We start from the raw sequence: 24,390 nt of genomic DNA on the forward strand, positions 1-24,390 counted from the left end.
GGTTGTCATGGAAACAAAGTACCACAACATTTAAATTCTATATTACTAAATTAACCATTTTATTATTTTAGATTTATCTTTAAAAAAATGGATTAGAATTTTCTTTGATATATATATATATATATATATATATATATATATCATATATATATTCCATTTTTGGAATGACTAATATATGAAGGTGAAATTATAATTTTAAATATATTATTTATAAATATTTAAAACAAAATTTAAACTAAATTATCTTACTGAAATTCATATAGTTTAGTAAATCAAGAAAGTTACTAGATTATTGTATTCAAGATATACATGTATGACGTACGCGATAGTCTGTAGTTCCAAAACATGGGTTTTCTCTGTTATATTTTCAATTAAATGATAATTCTTTTTTTGTTTAATTTAGTAAAGAAAACATTAAATTTTATTTATAGTGTAAAAAAATCACAAAATTCAATACGATGATCATTCTCTTTATATTACGAAAATAGGGAAAGTATATACGGTATAGTAGATCTGCCATGATAGATCCGAACGCGTCTTCATCTTATTCCAAAAAAGTCAGAAATTGTTAGCAAAATGTGTAATTTTTGTTATCAGGAGAGCTTCTTAAAGGTAAGTGAATTGTCTGACGAAAATTTAATGACTTTAACTACTATTGAATATCATAATAAGAAGATAAATTTTCTTATTAAATTGGAGCGCAGCATGCCTCTAGGAGCGCTCTGGCTCGTCTGCGCCATTAGCGTTCAGAGCATGATCGCCAGATATTTCTATTATATTGTCAAAATAGCATATTATTGTGATGAACCATTTTTTTGAACTATTATTATTTATATTACTTCATTGTTTGATTCTTTTCCAATTCGAAAAGAAAATTAAACAACTGATTAGTAAATGACATATCGGTGATTCGAAATTTTTAATAGCGTATTCTTTTGAAAAGAATTACATTTTTTCATTATTTGTCCTTTTTTTATTCTTGTCCAATTTATTAATTTTTATATTCATAATTAAAAATTACATTTAAAATTAACATATTCATTCTTTTTTCTACAGAAATTGATTAATTTTTTTATTTTATTATATATTATTTAATTAATGCTGATAACATTTTTTATTTCATATTTTTACTTTTTTTATATTGTAAGATTGTGTTTGAATTATCAGTTTTATTATTTCTTTTTTATTATTATATTTATATATAATAAATTGTTTTTCATTTTTATTACTATAAAAATATAAAAGTATATTTTATTTTGGATATTAAGAAAAAATAAAAAGTGAATATAAATTAAAAGGATTGAAGAAAAATTTAATAAGAAAATTATTATTTTTTATATAATAATATATTAAAAATATATATTTGAAAATATTGTTTAAGATTTACTAATTTATCAATTATTTAAACTAACTGAACTAATTTTTTATTTCAATAGTAAAAGTACAGATTACAGAATGGTGGTGGATTGTTTATCCATTCAAGGCTCAGCAGCTATAATACGGAAGCAGGAGCGAAGATTAGGTGGGTTAGTGGCTGCAAAGATGCAACCTAACAATGTTGGTAGTTGTGGTGGTATGACACCTAAAGAACTTTCTGACAATGATGACCTAGCTACTTCTCTCGTATTAGATCCTTATCTTGGATTTACCACCCATAAAATGAATATCAGGTATATATTTTTAAATAACATATTTTTAAATAAATTTTCAAGACTTGTAATAGGAAATCATCATATGTAAAATTTATTTGATAATAAAGGTATAGACCATTAAAAGCAAATAAAGATGAACTCCGTAAAATTATTTGTGAATTTATTCAAACCCAAAATTATGAAAAAACTTATAAAAAATTAATGGGTGGTGATTGGGGTGCAAGACTTCCTCACACAAAATCTAAACAACAACAAATAAATTTAGAAAAACATGTAAGTTACATATAAATATTTCTTAAAATTTCATAAAATTCTTTTGTAAGTCAATCTTATTTTGTTTTTTTCAGATTTACAGATATTTAAAAGTTTTTGATAAGGATTCTGGATTTGCAATAGAACCATGTTATAGGTATAGTCTTGAAGGTCAAAAAGGTGCCAAAATTTGTGCAACTCGAAAATGGTTAAAACATGATAAAATATCTTGTCTTGTTGGCTGTATTGCAGAACTTAGTGAAAAGGTTTGTTTAAGAATATATATAAAACTTGAAAAAAAGTTTAAAGTATTTTTCTTAATTTATTATATTTATGAAACGCCATTTTAGGAAGAAGCAGCATTATTACATCCAGGAAAAAATGATTTTTCTGTTATGTTTAGTTGTAGAAAAAATTGTGCACAACTATGGTTAGGTCCAGCAGCATATATTAATCATGATTGTAGAGCTAATTGCAAGGTTAATGAATCTATACAAATTATTATTATTATTATAATTATATTAACTATGTAAAAATATTAATTTACATATTTAATTTATGTAAAATGCAGTTTGTGGCAACAGGAAGAGATACAGCTTGTGTTAAAGTTCTTCGTGATATTGAAGTAGGAGAAGAAATTACTTGTTTTTATGGAGAAGATTTTTTTGGAGATGGTAACTGTTACTGTGAATGTGAAACATGTGAAAGGAGAGGAACTGGAGCATTTGCAAATCAAAAACCAGGAGAAGAACTTTCCTCTGGTATTTTTAAATTCTGATGAATCTGAAATAATTAATATATTATATATCTTTATCATGAAATTCTTATAGGATATCGTCTACGAGAAACAGACAATCGTATCAATCGTACGAAACATAGACAACAACCATTAAGTCGAAATAAACAACAAGCTGATACCGCACTTACAGAGAAAAATGCAGTTCTTGTTGGTAATGCTGCAATAGCACCACAAAGTCTTAGTATGAAAGAGTTAAGAAGAAAGGGCTTAACAAAATATGATGCAGAATTATTAATTGCACAAGGTTGTCGATTTTCTGACATTGCTCAACAACAACCTATTATAAATAATGGAGAAAATGTATTACAAACATCTCGACCTCATCCTCATCATTCTGCTATTACTACAAATTCCGGGTCAAGAAATCTTCGAAATAAACAATTATGTAAATTTGATAGTGATAATCAGAATAACATTAAAAATCATACGCTTCGATCGTCCAGGTAAGATTTTTATTTTATAATTCAAATTTTAAATTGTAATTTTAAAATAAAAAAAATTATTAATAATTAAAAGTAATATAAAATAATATTAAAAATTTCATATATAGAATTCATAAAAGAACAGAATCAAAGAAGAACAAAGTTTCGGAAAAAGTTGAATCTTCTTGTTTAAATGGTTCTATAATAAAAAATATTGAATTAGAAGATATAAGTCATCGTAAAGAAGACTCTGATAGAGTAGATGAAGAAATGATGTATTCTAGATTACATAAAACCCATTCAAGGAGTACTTTAAATGAAGAAACTAATAATATTTGCCATGTTCAGACTTCATGTCATGATATATTGGAACAATCAAGTTGTTCTAATCTTCAAAGAGAATGTTCAGACACATTCATTAAAAACAATAGAGAAATAAATAGCAAATTGATAAATGAAAAAGAAATACCTGATATTATTGTAGAAATTAATTCTAATTCAGTAGATAATATTAATATTACTTCCAATTCTAAAAAAGAACACTATAGTACAAATTCCTGTGATTCAGTTCATATAAGTTCCATGCCTGAAAGTCGATTAGATGATTTACATGAAACTAATAAAAATGAAATAATTTCGAAAGAAAATCATCAGTCACGAATCGCTCATTATAATTTGTCTTTAATTGAAAATTGCAAAGATATAAATAATATTTCTATCACGCCAATAAAATCAAATGATTGTGTCAAAGAATATTTAGAATTTGAAAGAAAAATTTTAAAGGAAGAAAAAGAAAAAAATTGTGAATTCGTGCATAAAGATTATTCTTACAAAGATGAAGAACAAATATGTTTAATTCACTTGAAATCAGCTAAAATTTCAAATTGTATAGAAACTGATACAAAAACACCTACATTTGATATACTTGAATCTAGTAAAGATATAAAGAAAAATGATTCTACGAATTCAAATAAATTGATTAAATATTTAATAGAAAATGAAACAAATAAATTTGATAGATTTGATTCAGACTTTAATAAGTCTTCAAATAATACTGAACATGGTAAAATAAATTTTGTTAAGGAAAATACTATTATAGAAAATAGTAAAGGGAATTGTCAAAAAGATTTAATCATAAAAGATAACATATACGTAACTAATATTGGAGTGTCTGAAATAAAATCTGATAAAATTGGAATGATTGAAACATGTACAACAAATCAAGATTCTCGAACAGATCCCTGTAAAGAAAATAAAAATTTCAGTAGAATGGAAACTATTAATTATAGTGAGATTAATAAATGTAACATACAAGATACTCATAATTCTATTTTAAAACAACCTCTGCAAAAAAATGATTCATTACATACAACATTAAGATCTCATAAAAGTAGAAGAAAACTTATAAATGAAAAGAAATCTGCAATTTCTGAAACGGAAGAACTAGAAAGTGTTACAGAACAAAAAATAACTGATAATATGATTGCATCTGTTTCAAAAACTCGTAATAAAACAGAAAAAACAAAAAGTAGATTAACAAGAAGTCAAAAGAAAGATCGAAAGGAATTAGCTACTACTGAAATTGGTGTAGCTGATGATGATTCAGGTATTCAAGATATTTATGAATTTAGTGAAAAAGAAAGTAATTTGGAAGATATTAGAATACCATCAATAATGCGACGTAAACAAGAAACCCGTTATACTGGACTCACGTCGCATTTACAAGAAATGCAATACAATGATGAATGCAATAAAATTGAACCTCCAGTATTACTTCCACAAGAACCATGGCCACCAATTAATTGCAATCAAAATCAATTGTTAGATCCAAATAGTAATAGTCAATTAAGAGAAAATTCCATACATAATGAAAGCTTAAAGAGGTAAATATTTTCATATTTTGTGTTTGATTTTATTTAAAAAAATATATATATAAAAAAATTATTTATTATAGATTATCAACTTGTAGTAATGATAGTGCACAAAAGTTAACAACTCCTACAGAATATCAGTGGCAAATGAATAATTCTAATTGCCAAGTGTGTCCAACTACTCCAGAGAGAACTGGCAGATTAAAACTTACTCTTCGCATGAAACGTTCGCCAGTTTTAGAAGACATCGTAGAATCGGGTACGAGTTTAAGTGAAGATAGTTATGAACCTGAATACGAAGTATTACGTGTAGAAGGTGTGGAAAGAAGTAGACGTAAAAAAAAACATAAAACTCGAGATCGTGAAAAACGACATAAGAAACGCGAATTAAATCTTGATCCTCCTCCACCACCAATGAAAAGATTGCGTTTAATTTTTGGCAATGAAACACATACTATCGACTTTCCACATTCTTAACAACTATAAATAGTGATTTTCAGTATCATCTGAAATAAATTATAAACATAATTTAGATATGTTAAAACAGGTCTCCTTGTCCTGTAACATTGTGAATTTCTTTGTAGTTTTACAATTATAAACGACATATATTGTCGTTAAACTTTATAGGTATTTGATGATAAAATTATTGTGTTCTGATTTTTTGTCATTTTTTACTGCTTAAATTTTGTCTTGCTTCTTATTCTTCTAACAACGAATAATTAAAGGCCTAGTAAATATAAATTAAAAAAAAAGTGTATTGATTCATATGCTGTTCAGTAAATATTTATTTAAAAATTTTATATAGATCTATTTAAAACAGATAATACGTAACTAATTAGTTGATTATTATATTCATAACAAAATTAGTATTTTATTTTATTGTTGTGGTAACTTGCTTTTTCATTAATATTGTATTTATACAGACATAGTTTTGATAAAACAGGTTTTAAAACCTATAGTCTTTCATTTTCTGCTTATTTTCAATATTATAAATTTATATTGTTAAACAATTTTTTACTAATAAAATATTTATATTATATATGCAAAATTCACATAAAACACTTCCTTGTGTTAAAAACAAGGAAAGAATATATTGAGTCGAGTTATATCTCTATTCTATTTCCAGATGAGGACAAAGGAGAAAAATCTATACTCTTATATTATGTATAATAATAGCTATAAAATAATAATAATAATAATAATGATAATTCAATTTAAATTAGTTAAATACTAGATATCATATATTAATTGCTGTTCTCAAAATGCGTGATTGATTACCGAGAAAAAATTGTAAATATTGCTTATGTGTACGTAAGCGCGTGCGTATATATATATATATATATATATATATATATATATATATATATATATATATGTATGTATGTATATGTATCATAATGATATACATGCAAATATATTTAGCATTGCTCGACACAGGCGCGCGCGTACACACACACACACACACACACACACACACCCCATATATAAAGAGCGCGTGCGCAAAGAAATATAATTGCTGTATTCCGTATATCGATGTAATACAATGCCTTAATGCTAATGAATATAAAGCAAGTGCATTGCACGTAAGTGTCATCGTGTACCGAATACATATATCGTTTACATACGATAATGAAAAAGAAAATTTCATTTAGTGAGATAGATTAAAAATTTTAATTAAAAAATAAAGAAATTACAAGAAATAAATAATCATCTTTACAATAGAATTTCAACATTAGATTTTGAATTGTCATTTGAATTTAAGAAACAATATTTTATGTTGAATTTGTATATATTGTTGAATTTGATTCAATTATAAAACAATCTAAATTATCAAAATATAAAGTTTAAGTAGAAATCATATATTACATTAAGATCTGAAAAAGTTTAGTAGAAAAATTCTTTAGTCATTTAAATGACAGAAGAAATCCATCTCATGTTTTGTGTTAAGATTCATATTTTCATAATTCATATTTTTCGAACAAGATTGTTTTCAAATTTTATGATTCATAAATGTTGGATGTGATTATTTACTTTAAAAAATATTATAACAAAAAATTATTATTTATTTTTCATTAATTGGACTTGTACATTGAAGTCATGATAAAATAATATAAGTCGAGTAGATTTTAAAGTTCTAATGGTTGTTTGATTTATTTGACTATTTTGTAATTTTAATAATATATTTTATATATTCATAATATGCGGAGATAAATATTTTAGAACACATATACAATGATGTTGTTTTTGATATTCATTTTAATCTGTCGCTTTCTTTCTAAAGTGTATTTTAATTTTAGATATGAATTTAAAATTACTTATGAAAATTTAAATAAAATTGTACGAATCAAAACTCGTACAAATTGCTAATATTAATTAACATATTAAATATTTGTCTTCTTTTTTTTTTTATTTTTGTATATTAAATTTTGGTATTGTCTTTAAAATATTTTTTATTTTATTATATATTTTTTAATGATGATTATATTATATATTTCGAAAAAAATTGAAATACGCTTAAGACGCGGGAAATTTATCCGAGAATTACATAGCGATTAAGATTCATAAATTGAGATTGATTATATGTTATTCATTCATAACAGAATATTTTCTTTATTATTTATCGTGAAATCTTTATCTAATGAATACTTATAATCATAGCCATAAAAATTTGGCGAATATAATATACTATTGTATATTTATATCATATAGGTGTATCTATTTTCCATTTTGCGTTTATTAGTAAAATACACATGACAACAGAAGAAAAACTTTCAAATACATAGATCAAAAAAAATTCTAATTGAAAAGATCAGTATTTCATTGGTAAGCAAACATGTAATAAAAAAGTTGTATTCATAAAATCCATTTAAAAATTAACACATCTTCAGATTAATTGATAATGACTATTCCTCCATTATGTAATAAAGCATTTAATTAACGTGAAAACGTTATATCATTTCAATTGTAATCATATAAGATGTAATTTTAGTCGATAATATGCCTGTTAATTGATCTATAATATAAAATTTGTGATAAACTTCTATTATATTATTCTATTAAATATTCTTGTTCTAATATAGCATTGTAGTAACTGTTTTTCTCTAAGATTTTAGCAAACTATAATATTAGTCGCATTGACCGAATTATTATTAAACTATACATGTATTTTTAGACTTGTAAAATAGCAGAGGATTTATTAAGGAGAAAAAGAAAAAGAAGAGAAAAATTAATTTTCAGAATTTTAAATTGTGAAAATTTTAATATAAAAAAAAAATTCGGATTAATTTGAATTTTTATCATCATATGTATAAAAAATATAGTTACATACAAAATAATGTATACTTTTTCTAGTAAAATTAACGAAATATGAAATCATAAACTATAAAAAAATGCTAGCATAAAATTTTAACATTAATTACTTATATGCATATTTTTTGCAACTACAAAATATAGAAATTGTATCAAGAAAGAAATTAATTAATTGATGGCGAGTTATTAAATCATTCAATGTTTATCTTTACATTAAAAAAAATAAATTTTCAATAATAAATCAAAATATGCATCGATATTAAACAAATTTTTAAGTTTTAAATATGTAATAATATGTGTACTTATGTATATGACACGTTGTAAACACAATATTTCATAAAATAATTGCAATTTCTCTTTACTTATGAAAACTTTCTGTTATTAAGTAGTTTTTCTTTCACTGCCAATGTAAAATTATAACATCATTAGTGTCACACAAATTATAAAATGTAAGTTACAATAAATATAATTTATCATATGTAAAGTATATTAAAAAATGATTAATTTAGATTAGATATTAAAATTTAGTTTCAATAGTTCAAAGAATTTATAACCCTGATATAACCTATAAATATATTATTATCGTTATTGTAATTGTATTATCTTTATTCACAAAAACAAATGTATATTATGATTGTTTTTTACAAGTTAAAATATAATAATAAATGAATTGCATAACCTAATTTAATAATAATAATAACAATAATAACTTGCAATTTGTTATTATTTAATATATAAATATAAGAGCATATTATTAATTTTTTATTATGCGTAAAGTCAATTGAATAGATTTATACATATATGTTATATAAAAACAAATTTAATTTTTTATCCGACTATTTATTTACATGTTTACATGTTTTAAATTAATAGTTTTCTAATTGTTTAAAAATGATTTATTTGTATAAATAAGATTTAATATAGATTTAAAAAGCAATGCAATTATATCTAATACTTATTATTAATTCTTATTAATAATAATTTAATAAACAAAAAATAATGGAAATTAATATTATAATTTTCATTAAAATATTATAAACAAAATACTTACACATAACATTTATCATTTAAAATTTAAAATGTTTTTATAAAATTTATATTATTACAGATAGGTTAATTATGAATAATTGATCGAATTCATATTTTAATTTACAACTATAATCATATTTTATGTGTACTCTATTTATCATTTATATATATATGATAAATGTTTATTAATCATTCTTTCAATTTTAATTTTAATATATCTGACTATAGTTAGAACAATTGTTACTAGATATTTCATTGTCTATTTTCTCATAAATTTATTTAAAAGCTTTTAAAAAATTTTATCATCTAAAAAATTATTACATTTAATAAGAATATATTTTAATATTAAACAATCTATGTATATTCTTAAAAATTATATTGAATATTTATTATTTATTTATTATATATTGTCTTATATTATTATATAAGTTTTTTTTAATTTTCTAAAAATTTGTTATTAAACATGATTTTTTCTTATAGTTAATTAAAGATTTATTTTGAAGGATAATTTACTATCTTGTGACTATTTTATCTATAACCATGCACAATAGCAAATACAAATAAATATACAAATAAAAGAAAATAAAACAAGAATAGAAAAAGAATAAAAATTTAGAAATTAGTATAATTTTGAAAATACTGTAGATGAAAATTTAGGCAAAGAGAAAATTTTTAAGAAAATTTTTAAAATTTATTACTTTTGTAATTGAATTGAATTTCTATTCTTTGTAATTCTATTTTTGTCGCTCTAAATCATAGAAAACAATAAATATTCTGATTTTTATTTAAAGTTTTTTATCATCTAATGATTAATTTAAATTATTTATTGTTAAATTCATGATTCGATTTTTATAAATTGTATAATTTTAAAAAATTATATGAAAGGTTATAATAATTATTAAGATTAATATTGAGTAATATTAATCTTAAAATATATATATTAAGAAATTTCAAATTTTATTGCATAAGAAAATTAAAATTAAAAGATTTAAAAAAAAAAATATTTTAATCGTATATTTGTGAATGAGCTATATTTTTTTAGAAGAACAATTATGACATTTGCTGAGTTAAATTTAAGTTTATGGCTTGTCCAACAATGTACTTTTATGGGTTAGTATTCAAATGATTATTGATTAAATTGTTAAATAAAAGTTATTGTTAATTTTTATATTTTTAGGTTTAAAATATCCTACACCAATTCAACAAAATTGTATTCCGAGAATTCTAGCTGGTACTGACTGTATTGGCTGTGCAAAAACTGGCAGTGGCAAAACACTTGCTTTTGCACTTCCTATATTACAAAAATTGTCTGAAGATCCATATGGTATATTTGCGCTTGTTTTAACACCAACTAGAGAACTTGCTTTTCAAGTAAAATTTTTTAAAATTTAAAAAAATTTTTTTTAAAAATTATATATTTAATATTTTAACACAAAAAATTTTATTTATAGATTGCAGATCAATTTTCAGCAATAGGAAAATCTATTGGTTTAAAAAAATGTGTAATTGTTGGTGGTATGGATATGGTTATACAAGGTTTAGAATTATCAAAACATCCACATATAGTTGTTGCAACTCCAGGACGTTTAGCTGATCATCTTGAAAGCTGTAATACATTTTCTTTGAAACAAATTAAGTTTTTAGTGTTAGATGAAGCTGACAGACTTCTGGAAGGTTACTTTGATGATCAGTTGAAAACTATATTTGAAGCTTTACCTAAGCAGAAACAAATGCTTCTTTTTAGTGCTACAATGACAGATACTCTTCACAAAGTGAAACATATAGTATCCAATAAGGTATTATAAAATTTTACAAACAATTTTACAAACAATTTTAAAAAATTAAAAAATTATATGATGAAAAATGGTTTTAAATATTTTTAAAGACCTTTATATGGGAATCAAAAGATGAATCTGGTATAGCTACAGTAAAAGAACTTAATCAACATTATGTACTTTGCCCAAGAGATATTCGTGATTCTTTCTTAGTAGAAGTAATTAGAACTTTTCGAGCACATAACAAAAATGGATCTATAATAATATTTACAGATACTTGCAAGTAAATTAAAATTATATATATATATATATATATATATATACAATTATATATATGTACACATATATATATGATATTTCATACAATATAAAAATTATACTTTGCTAAATTTTTTAGACATTGTCAAATATTATCTATGACACTAAATGATATTGGATTTAAAAATGTAGCCCTACATTCAATGGTAAAACAAAAAGATCGTCTAGCTGCACTTGTTCAATTTAAATCCAATCATATAAAAATTTTAATAGCCACAGATGTTGCAGCAAGAGGTTTAGATATTCCTATTGTTGAATTAGTTATAAACCATATTATACCAAATGTACCAAAAGAATACATTCATAGAGTTGGAAGAACAGCTAGAGCAGGCAAAAATGGTATGGCAATTACTCTAATAACTCCACATGATATTAAATTATTACATGCAATTGAAAATACTATTGGTACAAAACTCACAGAATATAAAATTAACGGTAATAAATTTTTTTCTAATATTTTACAAAATTAATATTCAGGATATAATTATATATTTTTTTCATATTCAGATAAGGAAATAATTACAATCTTAACACAAATATCTGTTGCTAAACGAGAAGCGGAAATGAAATTGGATGAAACGAATTTTTATGAAAAAAAAATCATAAATAAACGTAAAAAACTCATCCTTGAGGGAAAAGATCCAGATGAAATTGAGGAAATATTAGAAAAAAAAAGATACTATAAATTGAAAAAAAAGGAGAAAGTTCCCAAGAATTCATATAATAAAAATAAAATTTAATTGTAATTCATATTTTATTATTGAAATATATAACATAATACATAAATATATATAACATAAATAATATAAATTATAAATTATTTTTGTAATAATACAATAATATTTAGTATATGAACAAGAAAAATATATTTCTTTTGTATAATTAATTCTTTTGTATATTATACAAAATATATAATTAAAATTATTATCATGTTTTAAAAAATAATTATTTTATAAAAAAAAGATAAATATCAATGAATTCAATGAATTTTTTTATTAAATACTTCCATATTTTAAAAATATCAGCAATAAAACATTCAAAATTGTGCTCCCATTTTCTTTTCATATTGTATTAAAGGTAATTTATTCAAAAAAGTATACAATTCTGCAACATATTCGTTTGGATATTTACGATAATGCCCAACATGTGGAGATTTTTCAAATATTTTGATATAAGTCTGAAAGAAAGAGATATAAATTTTTCTGATACTATTTTATGATTTAAATATATTTATATACATTACCTTTACACCCAAAGTATCCCATTGATCCTTTACTCTTAAATTACTTGTTAGTGAACCTATTGGATCTGTTTTACTTACAAAAAATAATGCTGGACTATGTACCAAATTTGTATGAAATAATTGACTAGATCTTATGTAATATTGTGTAGATTGTTTATAAAAAGTTTTCATATGATATCTGTAAATTATATTTGGTATATATAAGATGTTTAAAAAATTAATCAAAAGATTTAAAGACATGTAATATTTATCAAAATAAATAAAAAAATCTTAATAAATATGAAATTAAATATTATATTATAAATTTTGAAGTTATAAAATGTTTTTATCAATTATATTATTTAAATATATTATTTTAATATAACTTTATCACTGTATAGCATGTAAAGAAATGTTTTTTTGTAGTTATGATGGATTTTATTAAATCTTCAAATTGGTGGAAATCTGTTTCAAAATCTATATAAAACCTTTCCATAAAACTGATCTTATTATTTGTTATTGAAGTTTGATTTTAATATTTTAAAATCCTGTATAACTTAAATTGAAATTTATATTATAAGAAATATAAATACAATTAAAATTAACAAACTTACTCTAAATATTTTTGAAACATATTTTGTAGCATTTTATTTTTTGGAAATAGAGCATGTGGTATACCTATTGATAATTCAGTCACATCAGCTAAACTATCCCATACTTGTCCAACAATTCTTTCAATTACATTATTATATTTTTGATAATCACTCTGTATTAAGTCCAAAATTTCTCCCCACAAATATCCACCTACTGAAAATCCATGTAATACTATTTGCTGATAATTTTGATGTTTTATTAGAAACTCCAATAAATCTGAAGCAACTAACTAAAATAAAACTTTTATAAATTAAATTATGATATTATAAATACTAATATATTTAATATATTATAGTTTATTTATTATTTATTTATTAATTTATTAATTTTATATATTTACCCTAGATCCTTTTGTAGGCCATATTAGTTGCCAAGGTGTAATTGATAATATAACAATATCAAACCCTTGTTCCACATATAAATTTGCAAATTTCATAATATGTTTATGCTTTGGTAACAACCAACTAAGTAAAATTAACAAAGGTCTATTTTTCTCATTATTAAAATTCTGTATAATTGCATCAGTTCTAATTTGATTATCATGCAAAATATGTTCAATATTTTTTGTAACATGATAACTTGATAATTTACACACCAATAGAAAGTTAGTCTAATTAATAAGAAAAGAAAAATTATTAAAATCTAAATTCTTAAAAATAAATTAAAAAATAACAAATAAATATTACCAAATTTTGTTTCTGCTGTAACAATTGTGGTTTTATACAAGAAATCAATCTTATTCTTGTCAAAGTAGATAATACTATTCTTTCAACTACCATTATTGCTAAGTAAAATATACTTTATTATTAAAATACATAATATAGATTTCTTATATAATAATAATGTAATATTGAATATTGAATATTTTTAATTTGAAAATTTAGTTTGTAAAATTGAATTATCATTTTATTAAAATTAATGAGAATTTAATATTACATATATTTATTTTTTTATCATATATAAGAATAGGAATCATAAATTAGAAATTATATTTTGATTATGATTTATGATTTATATTATTTCAATTTTTAATTGTAATATTCTTTATATATTATTTATAAAAGTAATCAATTGAATAAAGTAAAATATAATCATTGTTTAAAATCAATTGATTCATATAATATAATATAATTGAATTATATAATATAATGTAATTTTTCTTTAATATATTAATATATTAAATTATTTTTTTATTTTTATTCCTATCCTTACTTATTTGGTACTATGATTATGCATAGAGCAAGAGAAATACTACTACTTAAACGTTTATTCATGCGCATTCATGCGCATGCGATATATAATTTTATTCATATCAGACATGAGATTTTAATAAAATGTATGATTATATTAAGTCTATCAAAAATAACTAGTCAAATTTATATTTTTTTCTACTACTTATTTTTAAACTTTTAATAGTATATAATGTTGCTAATAATTTTATAGAATTATTTGTAATTAAATAAATCAAATTTTCGAAAATGCAATCGTAAAATATTGAAAATGAATTCTCAAATTCATCAAAGATAAATAGTTTTGGACATAATATCGACATAGTATCTATTTGTAAAAAAAAAAGAGAATAATTTTTTATTTTCAAAATTCGAATCGTTATGATTCTAAAATTAATATTAAAATTTTTTTACTTTTTTTTTATGTTTTTATAAATTTTGATATGCGAAATCCAAAAATGAAGAATTTAGTGATTTAAACATTAATCTGCAAAAATTAACATATTTGTACAAAATTTTATATAATGTAATTATTATAATATTAATATTGTAATATTAATATAATTATTTATTTAATAAAAAATATATTATTATGAATACTTGCTTAAACAATGCGTAAAATCGTCGTTCAGATATTGTTCACTTCTTTACATACAGTTGCTTTGCAATTTAAAATGATTATGGTGGACTTTTAACTGATTATTCTGCCAATTATAATTTTCATTATCAATTCGCACAGATAATGTGTTAAATTTAATTTATATAGAATAAAAAAATTTTTTATATGTACAAATTTTTGTATGAAAAATCTTTACATATATAAAAATATATATAAAATGAGATTTTTTAGACTTCAGACATTGAATTATATTGAATTGGATAGTGATGCTAGTTACTCATTGCAATGTCAAAATATAAATTATATTAACATAAAATTTATAAGTTATGCAATTTTATATTTGTTTTTTATTTTTATAATTATTTTGAAAATTATTTTTTATAAATATATAAATAATTTTATATTTATATATTATATATTTTATATTAATGAGGTTACTAACTTAAAAATAAACATTGGACTTTTGATATACAATCTAAATTAATTATGATTTGAAGAACTACTCAAGATTTTATGCTCTGGATTCATAATTAATTAAAAAAATAGAAACTGGTGATATGAATATTTGATTTATTAATTAAAATTATGTATGAATATATATATATATATATATAATAAATATATTCGATAAGATATATATATATAACTATATAATATCTTATCACTGAACCTGTAATTTAATCTAATGTTTTAATTTGCTGTTGAATTTTGATATTTTTAAATTTATTATTATTAGAATTTTCAGAAAAATTGCCTCTTTAGAATGATAGAATCATAATGGAAATAAAAAATCAAATACCAAATGTTCTATCTTAACAATATAATATAATATAATTCAATAGAAATAATATTATAATAGAAAGATTGTAGAATATTGTAAAAGAAATCACATATTTTTTAAATAAATTATACTATTTTTTTATTATATTTTTTTAATCATTTAATAATTATATTTAATTAAATATTAATTTTATGATATCTAAATTGAAATAAGTATAAAGATAAATTTGATATATCATATTTAAATAAAATATATTAAATAATAGACATATTTGATAATCATTATTTAAAAAAAATACAAAACTATTATATCAGATTTAATAATTATTAATTTAATTATTAAATAAATTACTTAAATCTATATATAATATATAAATTTTTTAAAAAATCTTAGTTCTTAATTTTCTTTTATAAATAAATTCTATGATATAAAAAATGAAATTTGAATTTTTTGATGAATTATAGTTTATTTACAATTCTAAATATTTATGTTTTATTTGTTTCAGAATGTAATTTAAAGTAAAAGTAAATAAAAATCATATTAATTATAAATTTTAATGTTTTCATTACGACATACATTATTACCATATATGTATACTATTGCTGCTTTTTATATCAATATTTAAAATATTGATTTGCAATAATAAGTATAATTATTTGTAATAATAAGTATAATATTTATTTTTGACAATATTATAATTACTAATAAGTTACTTAATCTTATATTATATTATATAAAACACCTACATTTAAATACATTTTATATTGTGTACATTATTAAATATGAAGATATAATTTTTATATCAACAGAGGAAGAAAATTAAAAAAATAAAAAATATGAGATATTTTTATGACAAAAATTTTTTTCATATTTGAAAAAATTGTTCTATATATAAAATATAGTAGTAATAAGTATAATATAAATATAGTAGTAATAAGTATAATATTTCATAAACTTATATTAAAATAATTTAATGAATTTATATTTTATATTTTTTATAATTTTATTAAATTAAATATTTTTATTATTTCTTCCTCTGTTATCTTATTTATATATTATATATACGCATATTATTTATAATGCACATATGTATATTTGAAGGAAATGTTATAGAGAGGTTATGTAATTTGTTAAGGAAATATAGCGAAATTAAATAAAATATATAATTCATAAATAATTTCACTTTAAAAACAGTATTCTATATTAATGTACTGTGATATATTGTATTCAGAACATTTTTTGTTTTTCATTACATTGATTATTATTTGTTATATCTCTGAATAGATGTATATAGTTACATGTATTATATTATTTCTTAAAGATAAGATATATTATTCTCAAAATTTCTTACTGATTTGATAATCAAAATATTTATATTGTTGAATTAATGTTATGAACTCATGATTTTAATCAACTATGTATTCAAAAAGTACATAGTAATATTTATTGATGCACAAAGTCTTATATGTCTTTTAAATATTTTGAATATTGAATTGTAAATATATATTATATATTAGAATTTGTTTTCAAATTTCATGCTAAAACTTTTTAAAAATATATTGATAAAAAGATAATTTTTTAATATTAATATTATAAATAAGGCTAGATTTTTTTTTGCTTACATTCTTTAATTCTTGTAAAATATAATCTTAAAATAAATATCTTTTTGACCTCATAATATCGCTTCCATCAATTATATTTAGAGTATAATATTAAAAAATAATAAAAATCTATAAAACAATTTTTTGTAATATTATAGACAAAAATACATAAATTAAATAAATAAAATTTATAAAAGTATAATATATGATTTATTTTATGTGAGATTTGAAATTTTTTGAAATTAACACAATTGAAATTTCAAGAATAATAATGTATAATTAAAAGTAAGTATAATTAAAAATCATACACAAGATCTTTTATGACAATATAACAAATATAATCAAATATTGATTATTATTCAGCTTCAGAAAGTTCATAATTAATAATTTCTTACAATTACATTATATTATAATATAATTATAATTATATTATATTATTATATAATTATAATTATATAATATATGAAATAAGCTATTAATAATATAATTTCTTAATTGTGCATAAACATGTAAATATTCCATAAATAAAAAAACATACACATCTAATTGTACAGTAAAGATATACAATTGATTTTATTAAAAGTATTTATGTAATTCAGTTTTTTCAAAAAGTTATTTAATTAAAATATTTACAATTTTAGATATATAGGCCAGTCTTTGATAATTATCTATTTAACAAGATCAATTTTATATCATTGAATATTAAGAAACTAATCTAGATGTTTTCATAAAAAAAAAGTATATTATAATTTTAAATATGTTTTAGAATAAAATATTTTTATACTTAAAAAGAAATATTTTATATATTTATAAAAGAAAATATTTAAAATATTTCAAAGCTGACCGTATTGAATTAAAAATAATGCAATTTTTTAATTTATATAAATTTCACAATATTATAAAAAATATCATGTAAATTTTTTAAAAACAACAATTCAAAGAAATTAAAAATAAGAATATATATATTTGTGCATGTGTGTGTGCGCATGTGTATGGGGAGAAGAGGAGGGGAGAGGGGAGGGGGGGGAGAAGAGAGAGAGAGAGAGAGAGAGAGAGAGAGAGAGAGAGAGAGAGAGAGAGAGAGAGAGAGAGAGAGAGAGAGAGAGAGAGAGAGAGAGAGAGAGAGAGAGAGAGAGAGAGAGAGAGAGAGAGAGAGAGAGAGAGAGAGAGAGAGAGAGAGAGAGAGAGAGAGAGAGAGAGAGAGAGAGACTGTCTGAATGATGGAATGATTGACTGACTGACTGACTGACTGATTGACTCTATTATTTTCTTAAAAAAATTTAAATAACTATTTTTTATATAAAATTGAAAAAAAATATATACATAATTTAATTAATATATAGAAACTTCACAGCAATATTATTATATTTAATTTAAAAAATTACTGCATAAATAAAAATTTTATATGTAAATAGATAAAATAACTTGATAAAGTTGTATTGTTATATTGTGAATTATGAAATGATTTCATATTATTAAAAAACAGTATTAATATATTTTTCTCTAATATTTAATATTTTTTATGAGATGGCAGTATTGATGTAATATAATCTTTTATTCCCTTACTAGATTTTAATAATATTTTATGAATATAACATCAATGGCAGTATCATTTTAGATAATTTTACTATATTTCATTTATTATTATTATTAATTAAAAAAATTATTTATGTCGTAATAATGACAAGAATATGTTTACTACTACTATAATGTACATATATGTGTTTAATACACTGCTCATTATATTATGAATAATTTCACAGTTTAAATTATACACTTACCTTCATAATAATAATTATATTATTAGATTTGAAAAGTAAGTATGTAAAAGTATGTAAAAGTAAGTATGCAATATTTCACCTTTGACTTGTGCAAAATTATATACAAGTTTCTAATATGAAATGATTTTGTGCTGTATCTCAGAAAGCTTCAACAAAACTAGCCGGAAAAAGACCAGTACGACCAGTTCTTGGTTGAGTGCCTTTATACCAACCATCATCACGTTTTTTATGCACATAAATAATATCTCCTACTCGAAGTTCTAATTCAAATTCGCTATTAGGTGGATATGGCACAATGCAACGAAATCTGTATACTCGTTCTCTGAAATAAAAAATAGTAAATATATAAAAATATTAATTAATTAAATAAAAACAAAAAAAATAAATAATTAAAACAAAAATAAAATATAAAATGATTAAATAATAAAAGTATTTTTTTTACCGTTCGCGAGTAGGTTGTTGTTTGACTTGTTTGCCCATACCAGCATCTAATGAATTACTCTTACGGTGATGATTTCCTATTGGTGTACATACCATTCCACCCGACTCATTAGATCTATGAATATTAATAAGAAATATAAAAATAAAATTGATTTATTAAAATTTCAAAAAGAAGAAAATATTATATAATATTATATAATAATATTTGTTAAATTTACACAGTTATTATACATCAAATATACACATTCTTAATCAACAAGCAAACTCTTGAAAATATTTAAAATAAAAAAAACAATAAAAATTACAAAACATAATTAAAAAATAGATAAAAAATAGATAAAAATTTTAATGTCATTAATCAAGCATTTATAATATACTATTCTTAATTTTTGCAATATTTATTGAAATACTTACCTATATATTGCATCATTTATTGTAAATGTTAATATAATTAAATATATATATATATATATATATGCATCACACAACTATTACATATAAAGTATTATAAAAGACTAAATACAATTTTTATTTTATATATGAGCTGGACAAATATATTAAGATAAATACCTTTTACAATAAATACTAATTTTTAAATAATTTTATTTGTCAAACATATATAATTTTAATAACTAACCTCTGAAGAATTGAGACCGGTAAAGATGGTCTCTCCTTGTATTTAAGTCTTTGTGAAGATGTGACATGTCCCTGCACAGAGCCTGGACACAAACGATGGTAGTTGTTTGAAGCATTTAATTCCTGTGTAGCTCCCACCTGTAGCAACTGACTTGGGCAAGATCCCGATCTAATTTTAAATATATCCGCCCAACCCCCCGTGTAGAATTAGACAAATAATTCAACACATGCAGATCATATAGTGTTAAAAAATAAAAAAAAATAATGGAAAACAGATCAAAAACTTATTTTGCATATATAAAAATTAACTGTTTTTTCTATATACATATGTGAACATTAAAATCATGCAAAAATTTCAATAATTATTTAACATATTGTAAAAATACATATATATAATTGTATAAATTTATATAAATAACATAAAATAATATCGGATAGCAATACAATTACATGCAGACTATTAATAAAATGTGTTAAATATACCATAAACATGCAAATTTTATTTATTTTTTTAAAATCTTTAAAGATATGTTTAATTATGTGCTATATAAGCCATTATTATTGCAAATAATATAGAAAATAACTTACCGAACATGTACTGGATTAATGGAATTGCCATCTTCAAAAACAGGATTATCCATTGAATAAGTAGTAGGAGGTGGTGATTTTGATTTCTTGATATTCGTTAATCGTCGCATCAAGGAGACACATTTATCTTTTTTTTCTTTCTGCTGTAATTAATATATATATATATATGTTCATATAACAAAAAAGTAATATTATACAGAATAAATTTATATACCTTTTCACTATTTTTAGGTACAGAAACTACTGCAGTGGAAGAAGGAGAAGCTACAGCATGTAAAATACTATTTGGATTTTTATTCATTTCGTTTATAATGGAAGAACCAGCACCAGTAACAATAGTACCACTATTGTTGATACCAGTAACTGTGGTTGTAGTCATTAATGATTGAGGTAAAGTTACCTGTTTTCCAGGAGAAGCTAAAATAAAAAATAATTTCTTATATATACACATTTTAATATATTATTTTAATATAATATTTTTTATAAAATTATTATATACAAATATTTGGTGACATGACAGCACTGTGACTACGTCCAAGAGGATTTGCTGAATTTTGTTCCTTGTATCGTGGAGGACTATTTTCTTGATTTTGCATTTGACTTTGACCATGCCAAGATGATGATACCATAAAAGATGGACTAATAGCACGTGGTGGTAATTCTGGTGGTAACAATGTGCGTGGATTATAAGATTGAGAAGTAGATCCTTTATTTTTAGAATAAGTTGCAGTTATTCGTGATTCAGTATTGTTTTGACTTGTTGAAGATGGAAAGATTTGATGCTGCCCTGTATTTGGTGATCCTCGACACAAACTTCGCTGACATCTATGAAAACAAAATTATTTAAAATCAAGAAATTATATTATAAATTTTTAATATAAGTATATATTCATATACTTAGCAGGTGCAACATAATTTCCTGGAAAAACTCCACATTTTTGTGTACGATTAGAAGTTCCTTTAAACCATCCATCTTGACAACGTTCTGTTACCATATAAATGCCTCCTTTTCTTAATTCAAGTTCATCTGCTTTTTGAGGCTTATATGGATACAAAGCTATATATGCAGCTGGTAAATGAGCATTTGCGACTGTAGCAGACAAAGTTTGTGATGATTGTGCAAGAGCAAGATCACTACTACCACTTCGCCTATGACGAAGATTGTGATCTGCAGTGTTAGTAGTTGTCTGATAAATGAAGAGAAAAAAAAATTAATATTTTTTGATTATAATATTAATATAAAATTTAATATATAAGAAATTAACATAATAAGAAAATTTTTTATCATATTAATATGGCAAAATATTATTTACCTGTAACGAAGAAAATGAATCATTACTATTACCAATAGCATTATCTACTGGGGGACTAAGTATTTCTGCACTATGTCTATGATGTGGATGAGCTTGATGACCAGTATTAACAGCAGTGAAACTATGACGCTTAACATTCTGTCTATTTCCAACTGCAGGAGGAGATGTTGTTGGACTACTAGGACTACTTGGAGCAGTACTAGAACTGCTAGATGTAGTTGAACTATTAGGAGTGTTTGGAGTTGTAGTTGAAGAACTACCTCCTGATGATACATTTGAAATTGAATCAGAAACTGGTAAAATTGTATTCTATTGAAAAAATATTAAATATTAATATATTTTATTACATTTCGAATATTAAAAAAATAATATATTTTATATATAATAAATTGTAATACCTGCATAAGTTGTGGTCGTGATTGATTTGTTTGTAAATTACGCGAATGATCAGTTGGTATTAAAGGTGTAGTCTCTTCATTAGTGGGAGTAGGAGGTGCTACTCTTGATGGACCTGGTTGTGTGCTTTTTGAAAAAAATATTAATTATAAATACTAATGTTATATATTAATGTTAATAATAAATTATAAAAATTACTTTGTTGAAAGTTTCATTAAAGCTCTTGCCACACTATTCAATTCCACAAAAGCTAATGGAAAGATACCAATTCTATCCAATAGTTTTCCTTCTGCCCAATTTTCATCAACTCTTCTAATAACACTAATAATTTCTCCCTATAAAATTATTTTTAAAAAGAATGCAATATTAAATCAAATAAATAAATATAAACATTATATCTATATATACCTTATTGAATGTAAGACAGCCATCTTCATCATCATTGGTCATTCTAAAATCATATAAAGCTTTGCACTGAGGAACATCTGGAGTCAATGGTGTCATTATCTGTACATATAAATTTATTAAATACTTTTTATATTATATTATTAATATATTAAAACAATAAAATGTTTTAATACACACTTGAACATAAGACAAAGGAAAAACTCCATGATTATTAGCACTTTCTCCAAAACACCAATTATTATCGATTTTCTTACGTAAAATGACAATATCACCTTTTTTAAAAGACAAATCTCTGAAATTTAAAATAGTTTATAAAATATATATATAATGCAATTTTTTTAAAAGGATATAAAATTACCCTGGAACTTTTGATACATAATCATAGATTGCTCTGCCATATGTTTGATTGTGTAAGTGAACTTGTTTCGCTGTTGCATTACCATGCCGAATTGGTTCATTTGTGAATGTAGTAGGAGTAGGATTATTAGTTACAATGGGAGTTGAAGTAATTTGATGGCCACCAAAGAGTCTTTGAGGTCCTGAATTATTTTTAATTATAGATTTTGTAGATTTAGGAGCTGCATTACGCATTCCTTCTAAAATACGCATTAGTAATACATTAGGAGGTAAATCATCCACTTTAACATCAACTAAAATGCGACATTCAGGGCAGCGCAATTCATGATGAGTGTTAACTATCTCTTCTAAACATTTCTTGCAAAAAGTATGCTGACAAGGAAGTACTTTGCTCGATGTATCTAATCGTTCGAGACACACCGAGCATTCTAACAAATCATTCAGCATACATTCATCCATTCTGATTTATATTATAAAATGCTCACTTTCAGTCTTTTTCTTTTTCAATTTGTTTGTCTATATTTAAGATTTAATTTTTTTAATCTTCCCACGCGTCTTGTCTTTTGTGTATTCACAAGCTACCATACATTTGATGTACTTATCTTCTATATAACATGTATTAACGAAACTTGATTTATAATTATAGTAGTCCACCAAAAATCCCACTTCATGAAAAAATATATGAACATGTTACTGAATTTTTCTTCGAACTTTCGAACTACTTGTTCATCTTTTCATTTATTCTTAACGAAATATTCTTAGGCGCGTCAGTATACGCGCTGTCATCTAAGTATATTTCGTCACACACACCATATCGATCAATCGACTCGTTGATTACAGTCGATTCTAAAATGAACTAACAAATGTTGCATGATATATCTATTCATAGTATAAATTTTATAATCAAATATTGTTATAAACCAATATTTATTACAAA

At 22.3% G+C, this 24,390-nt stretch overlaps 4 protein-coding genes across 11 annotated transcripts; 2 read left to right on the plus strand and 2 right to left on the minus strand.

Moving 5' to 3' along the window:
* Positions 1-287: 287 nt before the first annotated feature.
* LOC108002910 (histone-lysine N-methyltransferase KMT5B-B) lies at positions 288-8,980 on the plus strand. Of its 2 annotated transcripts, XR_009828872.1 has the most exons (10): positions 288-612; positions 1,437-1,670; positions 1,760-1,925; positions 2,000-2,170; positions 2,255-2,383; positions 2,476-2,665; positions 2,735-3,146; positions 3,254-5,008; positions 5,080-7,819; positions 8,169-8,980. XR_009828872.1 is itself a non-coding variant. In XM_017064895.2 (9 exons), the coding sequence occupies exons 2-9, from the start codon at positions 1,456-1,458 to the stop codon at positions 5,471-5,473; spliced, it is 3,432 nt and encodes a 1,143-aa protein (XP_016920384.1). In that variant the 5' UTR covers positions 288-612; positions 1,437-1,455; the 3' UTR covers positions 5,474-8,980. The 2 variants fall into 2 exon arrangements, 1 of the variants encoding a protein (XP_016920384.1); XM_017064895.2 differs by having other exon boundaries at positions 5,080-8,980.
* Positions 8,614-12,352, plus strand: LOC108002727 (probable ATP-dependent RNA helicase DDX49). The gene is made up of 7 exons (XM_017064555.3): positions 8,614-8,754; positions 10,377-10,444; positions 10,512-10,705; positions 10,786-11,130; positions 11,220-11,392; positions 11,507-11,862; positions 11,935-12,352. The coding sequence occupies exons 2-7, from the start codon at positions 10,387-10,389 to the stop codon at positions 12,165-12,167; spliced, it is 1,359 nt and encodes a 452-aa protein (XP_016920044.1). The 5' UTR covers positions 8,614-8,754; positions 10,377-10,386; the 3' UTR covers positions 12,168-12,352.
* Positions 12,163-17,725, minus strand: LOC108002920 (uncharacterized). Of its 4 annotated transcripts, none has more exons than XM_017064912.2 (6): positions 15,137-17,725; positions 13,990-14,087; positions 13,644-13,913; positions 13,264-13,532; positions 12,671-12,848; positions 12,163-12,604 (listed from the first exon to the last, which is right to left on the minus strand). In XM_017064912.2, the coding sequence occupies exons 2-6, from the start codon at positions 14,080-14,082 to the stop codon at positions 12,464-12,466; spliced, it is 951 nt and encodes a 316-aa protein (XP_016920401.1). In that variant the 5' UTR covers positions 14,083-14,087; positions 15,137-17,725; the 3' UTR covers positions 12,163-12,463. The 4 variants fall into 4 exon arrangements, with proteins under 4 accessions (XP_016920401.1, XP_016920402.1, XP_061927615.1 ...); XM_017064913.3 differs by having other exon boundaries at positions 15,133-17,725; XM_062071631.1 differs by lacking the exon at positions 15,137-17,725 and adding an exon at positions 14,947-14,965.
* A 1,420-nt stretch (positions 17,726-19,145) lies between these two features.
* LOC108002924 (E3 ubiquitin-protein ligase SH3RF3) lies at positions 19,146-24,304 on the minus strand. 4 transcript variants are annotated; one of them, XM_017064919.3, is made up of 13 exons: positions 23,455-24,304; positions 23,274-23,388; positions 23,097-23,195; positions 22,887-23,023; positions 22,691-22,814; positions 22,293-22,601; positions 21,877-22,166; positions 21,479-21,804; positions 21,194-21,396; positions 20,980-21,119; positions 20,393-20,560; positions 19,757-19,870; positions 19,146-19,636 (listed from the first exon to the last, which is right to left on the minus strand). In XM_017064919.3, the coding sequence occupies exons 1-13, from the start codon at positions 23,910-23,912 to the stop codon at positions 19,453-19,455; spliced, it is 2,667 nt and encodes an 888-aa protein (XP_016920408.1). In that variant the 5' UTR covers positions 23,913-24,304; the 3' UTR covers positions 19,146-19,452. The 4 variants fall into 4 exon arrangements, with proteins under 4 accessions (XP_016920408.1, XP_016920407.1, XP_016920409.1 ...); XM_017064918.3 differs by having other exon boundaries at positions 20,980-21,122; XM_017064920.3 differs by lacking the exon at positions 20,393-20,560 and having other exon boundaries at positions 20,980-21,122.
* Positions 24,305-24,390: the final 86 nt, after the last annotated feature.

The sequence above is a fragment of the Apis cerana genome, linkage group LG2 (assembly GCF_029169275.1).
Source record: "Apis cerana isolate GH-2021 linkage group LG2, AcerK_1.0, whole genome shotgun sequence".
Classification (NCBI taxonomy): domain Eukaryota; kingdom Metazoa; phylum Arthropoda; class Insecta; order Hymenoptera; family Apidae; genus Apis; species Apis cerana.

Excerpts from the sequence above, each read along its gene's own strand:
- LOC108002910 (XM_017064895.2), top strand. The coding sequence starts at position 1,456 with ATGGTGGTGGATTGTTTATCCATTCAAGGCTCAGCAGCTATAATACGG. Across the intron at positions 1,926-1,999 it reads AAATAAATTTAGAAAAACAT|ATTTACAGATATTTAAAAGT; the intron begins GTAAGTTACATA and ends TGTTTTTTTCAG. Across the intron at positions 2,384-2,475 it reads ATTGTAGAGCTAATTGCAAG|TTTGTGGCAACAGGAAGAGA; the intron begins GTTAATGAATCT and ends TGTAAAATGCAG.
- LOC108002727 (XM_017064555.3), top strand. The coding sequence starts at position 10,387 with ATGACATTTGCTGAGTTAAATTTAAGTTTATGGCTTGTCCAACAATGT. Across the intron at positions 10,706-10,785 it reads CTAGAGAACTTGCTTTTCAA|ATTGCAGATCAATTTTCAGC; the intron begins GTAAAATTTTTT and ends TTTTATTTATAG. Across the intron at positions 11,131-11,219 it reads AACATATAGTATCCAATAAG|ACCTTTATATGGGAATCAAA; the intron begins GTATTATAAAAT and ends ATATTTTTAAAG.
- LOC108002920 (XM_017064912.2), bottom strand. The coding sequence starts at position 14,082 with ATGGTAGTTGAAAGAATAGTATTATCTACTTTGACAAGAATAAGATTG. Across the intron at positions 13,533-13,643 it reads GGCCTACAAAAGGATCTAGG|TTAGTTGCTTCAGATTTATT; the intron begins GTAAATATATAA and ends GTTTTATTTTAG. Across the intron at positions 12,605-12,670 it reads GGGATACTTTGGGTGTAAAG|ACTTATATCAAAATATTTGA; the intron begins GTAATGTATATA and ends TCTTTCTTTCAG.
- LOC108002924 (XM_017064918.3), bottom strand. The coding sequence starts at position 23,912 with ATGGATGAATGTATGCTGAATGATTTGTTAGAATGCTCGGTGTGTCTC. Across the intron at positions 21,397-21,478 it reads TGTCATGTCACCAAATATTT|CTTCTCCTGGAAAACAGGTA; the intron begins GTATATAATAAT and ends TTTTTATTTTAG. Across the intron at positions 20,561-20,979 it reads ATTAATCCAGTACATGTTCG|ATCGGGATCTTGCCCAAGTC; the intron begins GTAAGTTATTTT and ends ATTTAAAATTAG.